The 11,025-nt window shown below is 37.0% G+C and overlaps 1 protein-coding gene across 1 annotated transcript; it reads left to right on the forward strand.

The window, feature by feature from the left end:
- The first annotated feature begins 5,709 nt into the window (after positions 1-5,709).
- On the forward strand, positions 5,710-7,935 carry LOC104857933 (olfactory receptor 51G2-like). Its single transcript, XM_010617997.2, has 2 exons — positions 5,710-5,791; positions 6,914-7,935. Exons 1-2 carry the CDS (start codon positions 5,710-5,712, stop codon positions 7,933-7,935), a joined length of 1,104 nt encoding a protein of 367 aa, XP_010616299.2.
- The last annotated feature ends 3,090 nt before the right edge of the window (positions 7,936-11,025 follow it).

Raw genomic sequence — 11,025 nt, forward strand, 5'->3', positions numbered from 1 at the left:
AATGTTTTTAGTGTATTCACATTTGAGACAAAGTGGATGCTGTTCAAAATGTAATCAGTGCTAAGGAAATACTTTCAAAATGAACACTGAAGTAATATTGATACAAAATAAAGATAAGCCAAAATGAGTTAGAAATAATAATACATTTTTTCCATTTCAAGAGTTTTATTTTTTGAAAATTTCTTAGCATATGTTCTAAATACACAGAGAATGTTTATTTTGGGGTGCGGGTACACATCTCAACTTAGTCCTTTTCACTTTTCCTTCCCCTCTCCTCCTTAACATCTCTCCCAATTCCCTAGATCCTCCTTCCAAATCCACAAAAATCTATCGCTCTGTTTCCTACCATCTATCTGTCATTTTACTCTTTTAATTATTTATATTGTGGGTTTCTCATATAGAAGAAACTATGTGCTATATAACTTTTTCAGTCTGGTTTGATTCACTTAGCAGTATGGACTCAAGCAGCATCCATCATCCTACAAAAGACTCGAATTTAATCCTCTTTATGGCTGAGTAGACCTCCTGGTGTATACTTTTCACATTTTCTTTATCCATTTATCAGCTGATGGATGTACATGCTGATTTCATGATTTATCTCTCATGGGTTGTGCTACTATAAGCAAGGGGGTGCATGTGGCAATTAAATATGATATCTTTAACTCTTTGACTTCCCTTCAGTTTTAATGGAAAGTAATTTGAAACTCTGCAGAATGAGATAAAATTTACCCCCAGTCCAGAAGTCTCTGGGAAGCAACTTAAGGCTATAGAGCTAGAAGTGATCATTCAGAGGGGTGGAGAGAAGACAATGCTCAGATTTTCATCTAAATACACAAGAATCTGAGATGCCTTTAGATGATACTTTCTTTTACTGCTTTTTTTTTGGTACCCGGGATGGACTGAAGTTAGGTACTTGAACTTGCAAAGCAGGCGGCAAACAACCAACTGAGCTAAATCCCAAGCCCTAAGCTGCCTTTAGATGGAAAATCTCAAGCCCTAAGCTGCCTTTAGATGGAAAATCTCAAATCTCAAAATCAGTTTTATTACATTTGGTCTGATTACCTGCAGGACTGCAATGAAAGTATTAATTTACTACATAGACTTCTTTTGAAATTTTATTTGCTGTATATTTTCATAAGAAATGTGAGATAAGTTGGTGTGGTAGTGCATACCTACAATTCCAGCACCAGGAGGCTGGGAAAGGAGGATGGGATGGCCATGAGATGGAGAACAACATGGGCTACCTAGTGAGCTCAAGGCCAGGCTGAGGTGCGTATTGAGACCCTGTCTCAAATTTCTCCAGATATATCTTTATATCTGTCTATATATTCATGTATATATGTGTGTGTAGGTTATAAATATTTTAATGTATTTCACCTTTCTATTGGTTTCTCCAACACCACAAGTTTCCAAGGGCTATAGTGAATTGTTTTATCTTAACTTTGTGATAACTGTAAACCCTAAGAGCTAACCTACTTCCCAAAATGTCTTTGTAAGCTCCAGATATATCTTTATATCTGTCTATATATTCATGTATATATGTGTGTGTAGGTTATAAATATTTTAATGTATTTCACCTTTCTATTGGTTTCTCCAACACCACAAGTTTCCAAGGGCTATAGTGAATTGTTTTATCTTAACTTTGTGATAACTGTAAACCCTAAGAGCTAACCTACTTCCCAAAATGTCTTTGTAAGCAGTGAAATACTAAAGTCATCCTTACTGGATTGCTTTTCTTAATATTTTATTTAATGAGAATCAATTCAATTTTTAACAAAGGACAGATTTCCATTCCAAATGTTCTAATTACATTATGGTAAAAAAAGAATTCAAACTCTCAATTTATCTATATAAATAACTATATCAATAAAAAATAAATGTAACAACATTTTCCAAAATATGGAGAACACATACCCAGGGAAAACAGTGTCATTGCAAATGTTTGATTTCATCTCATAAAGCAGAATCTACTAAATTCTTGACATTGATTTCGGAAACAATTTCTTGGCTATAACACTAAAGCATAAAAAGCAAAGTAAAAACAAAAAAGTAGTGTCTAATAGAACTACTTAGCAAATGAAAAGAACAACAGAAGAAGAAGAAGACATACATAATGGAAAAATTGATTTTTTAACCACCTATTTAATACATAATGTTCAAAATACATATGAAACTTCTACATTTCAATGTTAAAAATTAAAAAAATTATGAAAATGAAAAAATATGGTCTGGGACTTTATAGCATATAAACAAGATGACAGAACCTTCTTCTTTCCTTACTAATGTTACTAAATGATTACAGCAAGTATTATTTTGAGAATTCAGGATAATAGCTAATGTACATAGCTGTGTGCTCAGATATTTGAATAATTGATTCTGCTTCACAGAAATAAATTCACTGTTAGAAGGAAAGTTTCTCTCATATTACAGTAAGACTAATATGTTAAAATTTTAAAGCTATGTTAATTTTTGAAATGTTTGTTATTTAAGAAATAATGCAAGGAGATAATATGCACAATTAATTAGTTTTTTCACAATATTAACAGTTTGTAAAACTATAGTGCGGTATCAGAATCACAGTGTTGTCCCAGATACAACTAATTGTAGATATCAAATGTATTAATTGCACTATTTATACACATATGATTACTTCTGTTCATTTATTCTTTAGTTGAATTTTGACAACTATCTTAAATGTCTTTGACTTTAGCGTGGTGACTTTCTACAAAAGCAAATCCTTTATGATGTAAAATTCCACGTCAACAAAGGTCTACTGAAAAATATGATTCGTGTTAGGTGAAGGGCACATAATAAAAATAGAGCATGATGACAGAAATGTGGATTTACTTCACCATTTCCAAACACTGCAGCAATTTTGACATACACCAAACAGGCTTTCAAGCCTAAAACATAAATGATTTAAAATTTTACAAAGCTCAGTGAGCAGCATTAGGTGAAATGAACTTTTCTCACTTCTGCAAAAATTTCACAGAACACTTAGACCCTCCCACAATGAAAATCATGAAATTAAGAACTGAGTTGTTGCAAATACTGATATCTACTATGTGAAACGCTGTAGTGATTGGTTTCGTTTCCAGCTCATCTAATGCAAAATCATCAGGCTCTCAGACTGAATTTGTAGGATTCCTAGGGAGTAAAAAGATAGTGATAACTCCCAGGTCAAGACAAAGACAGCTGCTGAGGATTTCCATTCTCAGGGGAGAGCTTTCCTCATAAGAAGGGGACTGCGAATGAGGTCACAGGTGTTCCTTGTCCTCAGAACAGGAAAGAAATCTGTTCTGCAGGACTCTCACTACTATGCTGCTTCAGAAACCAGGTGAGAGAGGAAAAAAGTCTTTCATAATTTGAATTTGCAATTCTGACCAAACAGAATGAATGACTTAGTGAAGGGACAAAAAGGAGGAATCACAGGGTCCTGGGAGTGAAATGTCCATAACCTTTTAGACTCAAACCACAGGGATCTATGAACCATGTAGAATACACTGGGTCTAAAGTATTTCTGAGCTGGTGAAGTTGAACTTTATCCGAACCTACGGCTGTGATTTGGAGGTTCCCTACATGGCTGAGTATAAAGAGTTTAGAATCTGAATAAAGCAAGAAACCCATGAACAAGACACTGAGAAGAAAGCAAGCATAGACAAATACAGGTGGAATACACAACTTCACACACACAAAATAAACAGCCTGTGTGGATAATTATCAAATAGAACTTTAGTTATCTAAACGCTTTCTTTCAAAACCGGGCAAAATTCTAAATGAACGGGACAATGACCATGAACATCCTGAAATTTTTCTTGTTTTCCAGATACCACATACAATTTAAATCAATCACTCTATTCTCTTTTCTAAGTCTCACTCAAATTAGCCAAGTTCCATAGTCTGATCTATTGAATGATGTTTGCAATGAAACCAAAAGGGCTCCACAAGAAGAATCTTTGTGACTCTTTTGCTTTGTATCAAAAGAAAGAATTGAGACCCTGCATCTTGTATTTTTATCATGTTCTCTAGGTTTCTTCCCCTCATCAAGAATCACCCTCAAGGGGCATTCAACTAAAGCACAGGGGAAATACTCAGTGCAGCTAGACAGTGGCCTAGGTTCTTCCAGAGAGGGAAGGATTTTGAAGTGTACATTTCCAGAAATACTCACAGAAACGTAGTGATGACAGTGGTGAACAAAGACAGGAGAAAAACTGGGGTGGGTACTGTATGAAAGAGTTAAAGTTTAATTGTGTGGAAGGTGGTGACCTGGAAACATGAAGTATGTGCATGAGATGTGTTTAGCTTGTTCAACAATGAACGTACAGGAGGTGAGCTTAGAGAACGTGTGTGCCAGGAAACATGCTGGGAGGAGACTGAAGTCCACTGAGCACAGGTTCTGTCTCGGATAAATCAATAGCCCATGGTGCAACGAAGATGCCCTGTAAGTCTTACATGCTGTGCATTATACGTGGATATCTAATGCATGTCTCTTCTCTTCCACGAAATTAGTTCATATTACTGGCTTTCCTATTGCTCTAAGTTTAAAATCTAGTTGGCATCTGAAAAAAATGATGTACCACGGATCTGACTGACTAAAGTAGGGGCAATGATCAGTACCAAGGCATTTTTGTGAGGTAGGCCAGTGTGAACTTCTCGTTACTTATCTACTGACGACCACTTTTCACTGCCGTGTGAACATCATCACTGTGAAAGATTCCCGAGGCATTATTTATTCAAAATTTGAAATTTCTCCATAAAATTAGGAGTCTATATGCTATTTGGATGAAGAGTCTAATTTGACACTTTCACATTTTGAATTGGATAGAAACATTTTTGTTTTGTTATTTTCTTATGTGAGTGGTTTAAAAGATCTCCATGTTTAATTAAAGGACAGAATTCTTCTGAAACTCTGTAATTTCACTTGAAAAGGTTTGAATTCCTCACAAACCATATGATAAGTTAGTAGGTGACAGTATAGATAAAACTCAATATATCCCCAAAGCACCAACACTTATCCTTGAGAAAAAGAAATAGAACTCTAATCTTCTGTTAAATACACTAAAATTTCCCAAATGACTACATATGTTTTTAATTCCTGCACTGATATCTCGGTGCAAATGAAACAACCAACAGACCAAAACATCCTTTAAAAAAATAGTCGGACATTGATCATTTCAGACCAAGGTCGAGTGACACGTCTACAGTAATACATGAGTCTAATCATGTAGGAATGTGATATTTTACATTGTTTTAAAGAGAAATTCATCAAAATATGATTTTACATTTTTCCAATTCAAAATATCATTAATTTACTCAAGTAGAAAACCAGAAATGAAATATTCCTGCCATTTCCTGGAATCATTTCTGTTTTTTCTGTATGGTATTTGTGTGAAGATAAAAGAAATCCAAGGCAAAGCAGGATGTAGGCCCGAAACTGAATTCTGAAATAAAGGCACACATTGCTGTCGGAGAGTTTTTTGTTTTTTTTTTAAAGATGTACACTATACATTATAATGGATCTCAGTTCCTTGTGACTTAAATAGACATAGGAGCTTTTCTGGAACCTGGACTTTGCTCTCTCTCATTTTCTGTTGCATTTCACCTCATGATATAATGCTTTGCAGGAAGCTTTATAGGAGTATTAGCAAAGACAGTGGCCAAGACCCTTTGTACTATCTTCATTGTTAGTTGTATTTAGCAAATGTTATAATGTCGAATCCTTCAGGAGCTCTCCAGGGACACATAAAGTTGCCTATGTCAGGATCACCGCTCTCCATCACATGTCCATTGAGTAAAGAGAGACTGGTGTCAAACATAAAGGGATATAGTCTAGCTCTGCCCTAAGAGTCCTAGAGAGGTTGAGATAAAGGCAATCCCCAGATAATTTCTCTACTCACATCGTAGTTTAGGCTTAGGTTTCAGCAAAGCTGACTGAGAAGAAGCAAGGAAAAGTAAAGAAGTGATAGGAAATGTTCATCCTGTGCTTTCTTTGGGGAGACAAGGCCGTGGCTTTTCCACTTCTTTATTGAGTCTTCCTGATTTCTCATCTTACAAACTGACATAAGTTGCTACCTGATTTCAAAACACAAAGGGAGAGATATACGGACATGACTCCAGTGTCTTGAGTGCTTGGCTGCGAAATTTAGATGACATTTCACCATGTCAAATGTATTAGTGTGGCTTGTGGAGGGACAATCACAGGGGAAGAGTAGCTGGTCAACTACGCAGAAGCCACGGACTAACCTACTGAATAAGAAGACGCAGTGCTAACCCCATTTCTATGTTCATCTTATAGCAGAGGCAATTGTTAATTCATTCAACCAAAAACTCTCTTAGACACTGTACTGCATTAGCAATGAGGAAGGGGTAAAAAGGTGCCCGTGCCCTTGAAAGTCCACAGTAGTTGAGAAAAATGATACAGAAACAAATGCAGGATACATTCTGATGAAAACAACTGTAGTGGTAGGGATCACAGAACAGCAAGAAGGCTCAGCACCCTGACGAAGGTGAGAGGCCATGCAGAAATAATAACGTTTGTATTTTATCTAGAAGATAAGCAAAACTATGGCTCTCTGAGGTAGAAGAATAGAGTGGATATTACTTCTCCTCTGTCTCGTGGGCTTCCACTTGTCCACAAGCCTTCAAGTAGTAACCTTTTTGCTAGAACTCATGGAGGGAAAGGAAAGTAGAAGGTCTTCAATGGTTAAATAGGGCAAATAAATGTATTGCTTCCTTTTCACTTATATAATACCTTTGAACAATTCAATGAAACAGTAAGGTAGTCTAGTCTATGATAGGCCCACGATGTACAATAGTTCATGCATTCAGCAACGAAGAAAGCGTAGAGGATGTAAACTCAATATATTAAATATTGTGAAATATTAACATCCCTTTCCGGGGCATTTCATTCTAGGACAAGTATGCCCCCCTACCATCAATCTTCCTGCTAACAGCACCAGCTCCATCTTCTCCACCTTCCTGGTCACAGGCATCCCAGGGCTGGAGGCTGCACACGTCGGGATCTCCATACCCTTCTGCGCCATGTTCCTCATCACCTTGGTGGGCAACGTGACCATCATGACAGTTATCTGGAGGGAGCAGACCCTCCATGCGCCCATGTACCTCTTCCTGGCCATGCTCGCTTCCTCTGACCTGGGCCTGTCTCTCTCCACCTTCCCCACCATGTTGTGCATCTTCTGGCTGGATGCTCGAGAGCTGCCCTTCTCAGCTTGCTTCACCCAAATGTTCTTTATTCACACCTTTCAGATATTCGAGTCTGCTGTTATTCTGGCCATGGCCTTTGACCGCTACGTGGCCATTTCCCATCCATTGCACTATTCCTCCATCCTCACTCACAGAGTGATTGCCAAGATAACTTTGACTATCGCTGTTCGAACTTTGACTTTGCAGCTTCCTTTGTCTGTCCTCTTGAAGAGGCTGTGCTTCTGCTGCTCCAATGTACTTTCTCATTCCTATTGCCTGCATCCTGACATCATAAAGCTCTCCTGCTCTGATACCAGGATAAACAGCATGCTTGGACTCTTTGTGGTGCTCTCCACTTTGGGACTCGACTTTCTCCTCATTCTTCTCTCTTACGTGTTGATTCTGAAAACTGTGCTGAACATTGCGTCCCATGGTGGGCGCCTCAAAGCTCTCAATACCTGCATCTCTCACCTGTGTGCCATGGTCCTCTTCTTCACCCCCATGCTCTGCCTGTCTATGCTGCACCGCTGGGGCCCAAGACTTCCCTCCCGAGTCTACGTGACCCTGGCCAATGTGCACTTCCTCATCCCTCCTGTCATGAACCCCATTGTGTATGTGGCCAAAACCAAGCAGATTCGAGACAAAATCCTGAAACCTTTCTTAAAAAAAAACAATTGGAGCGTAACAAGTTGCATGTATTTTATACACCTTGGAAAAGTAATGTACATATGATCAACACTATTCCACTTCTTCCAGCTGAAGTGACTTCTCTGTATATATTACATGTAGGTGAAGAGAGAAGCAAAGAAAATATCCCAAGATCTTTTTCTTCAACTTGTATTCTCCATGGCTTTTTTCAAGCTATAATCTTTGCTTCAATTTATCATTCAAATTTCTGCATACTGTATGTTTTATATGGACAATTTTTTTTCTTAAAACTTTTGAAGTCTGTCTTCTCTTTCTTCGTTTACCAAATGATACACTTTTATTTTTAGACCTTATCACAGTCGTATTCCTTTCTACATTAACCATTCCATTACATACAATTCCATTTAATTGAATATTTTAAAATATGTAATCAATTTTTAGCCTTGGATAGTTTTAATAAGTTTATTTTTACTTTTCTTATGGAGGTGGATTAGCACATTTAATTAAAAGACAAGATAAAAGTAAAGTCATCACTCTGATAATAACACATGTTAAAAAAAACAGTCACCTATTTTTCTGTCTAAATTTCTCTTACATAATAAGGATATGTAAAGTGATGCCTCTGAACACATTTAAAGAGCGTTCATGCGTGGCTTTAGGTACCTTGATTTATTGTCTGTATCACATATACATGTAGTAAAAGAGCATGTAATGCCCCATTAATATGCATAATATTGGTTTAAGTGCTTTGTGTATTTCATTAGTTAAAAGTAAATTTATAGACATTTTATAAATTAAAATAATAAAGCTGCTTTATTTTGCAAATTTGAAGAAGTTAAAATCTAAACATAAATGAAGATTTTTGACCATTGAATGACTGAATTTTAATTTCTAGTCTGAAGTCATTGTATTTTACACAAAACAGCTGATATGACACTCCAAATGCAATAGTTCATTTGGTCAATTTCACTATAGCAGTATGCTGACTTTAAAAAAGCTGGTATTCCAAGTTCTGTATTTTATCCATATTCATATACTACCAGAAGATATAATACTTTACATCTTCTCATGAACTTATTTTAATATGCACCAAGAGAAATCATTCTTTGCAGTATTTTTCTTGTATTTACTACAGCTTTTCTATTTTCCAATTAACAGCCTTCTATTGACAAGAAAATTTCAGTATTTCTTCTCTTAAACATACTCTTTACACCATTGCTTGATACGATGTATGCTATCTGTCACTCTGTATGTTGCAATCTATATGTATATAGCTGAACTTTTGTCTCTGGAGCACTTTACTATGAGTTCAGTGGTTGGTTTTTACATGGGGGATCGAGCACAGGACCTTGCACTTGCAAGGCAGTGCAGCACCACTGAGCTAAATCCCAGCCCCAAAAGTCCAAGCTTTGGAAGATAAAGGAAACATTAAAATATTTCCCGGCTCATGTTTTGACATAGGGTATATAATAAAGGGAGCTGAGCTTGAGCATCTGGGCAGGGTTCTCCACTTCTCACTATTTGTCATCTGTGTTATCACCTTTGTGCTCACCACCATCCCAGTCATTTGTCACCGTGGACTTTGTGTCTGTCATGCGTTCTATTTCCCCAGTAAGTCTCTTTGATTTATTTTCTGTGTTGACTATTATATGGAACACCCATCACCAAGAATCATCAAAAATTGACTTGCAGCAAAATGTTTTTTAAAATCATGATCTTAGGAAGATCTAAAAATAACATCTCTGACATGTTTTTGGTGTATTCACATGTGAGACAAAGCGGAAGCTGTATAAATGGTCATCTGTGCTAAGGGAATAGATTTAGAGGGAATATCAGTGTGTATGAGATAAAGATGCTGAAATGAGTTTGAGATAAGAACACAATGGTTTTCTTTCCATGATTTTTATTTTTTAAAAAATTATCAATATATATTTGCACTACACAGTGCATGTTTACTTTGGGGTGTGGGAACTCATCTCTTCTTGGTCCTTCCTTGCCCTCTCCTATTTAACATCTCTCCCCACTGCCTAGATCCTCCTTCCAAATCCACAAAGGTCTATCTCCCTGTTTCCTACCATCTATCTGTCATTTTACTCTTTTAATTATTTATACAGTGGATGTCTCATATAGAAGAAACTATGTGCTATGTTACTTTTTGAGTCTGGTTTGATGCACTTAGCAGTATGGCCTCAAGCGGTGTCTAACTTCATACAAATGACTCGAATTTAATCCTCTTTATGGCTGAGTAGACCTCCTGGTGTATACATTTCACATATTCTTTATCCATTTATCTGTTAATGGATGTTCATGCTGATTCCAGGATTTATCTCTCATGAATTGTGTACTATAAGTAAGGCGGTGCATGTGTCAGTTAAATATGATATCTTTAACTCTTTGGCTTCCCTTTTTTTTTTTTTTTGTACCGAAGATTGAACTCGGGTCCTTGTGCTTGCAAGGCAGGCCACCGACCCAATGAGCTAAATCCCCAGCTCTCTCGGTTTTAATGGAAAGTAATTTGAAGCTCTGTAGAATAAGATAAACTTTACCCACAGTACAGACGTCACTGGGAAGCAACTTAAAGCTATAGAGCTAGAATTGATCATTCAGAGGGATAGGGAGAAGACAATGCTCAGATTTTCAACTAAATACACAAGAATCTGAGATGCCTTTAGATGACACTGTCTTTAACTGCTTTTTATTGGTACTCGGGATGAACTGAAATTAGGTACTTCCACTTACAAGGCAGGCAGCAAACAACCAACTGAGCTAAATCCCAAGCCCTAAGCTGACTTTAGATGGAAAATCTCAAATCTCAAATTCAGTTTTATTACATTTGGTCTGATTACCTGCAGTACTGCAATGAAAGTATTAATTTACTACATAGACTTCTTTTGAAATTTTATTCGCTGCATATTGTCAAAAGAAATGTGAGATAAGTTGGTGTGGTAGTGCATACTTACAATTCCAGCACCAGGAGGCTGGGAAAGGAGGATAGGATGGCCTTGAGATGGAGAACAACATGGTCTACCTAGCGAGCTCAAGGCCAAGCTGAGGTGCATATTGAGACCCTGTCTCAAAGAGCCAGTAACAAAAGAAAGAAGTCTCAGATGAGGCTTTCTATTACTTAGCATCTCTCTCTCTCTCTCCCTCTCTCTCTCACTCCATATATATATA

This window comes from Fukomys damarensis, unplaced genomic scaffold, assembly GCF_012274545.1.
Source record: "Fukomys damarensis isolate Sample0158 unplaced genomic scaffold, DMR_v1.0_HiC HiC_scaffold_16, whole genome shotgun sequence".
Classification (NCBI taxonomy): domain Eukaryota; kingdom Metazoa; phylum Chordata; class Mammalia; order Rodentia; family Bathyergidae; genus Fukomys; species Fukomys damarensis.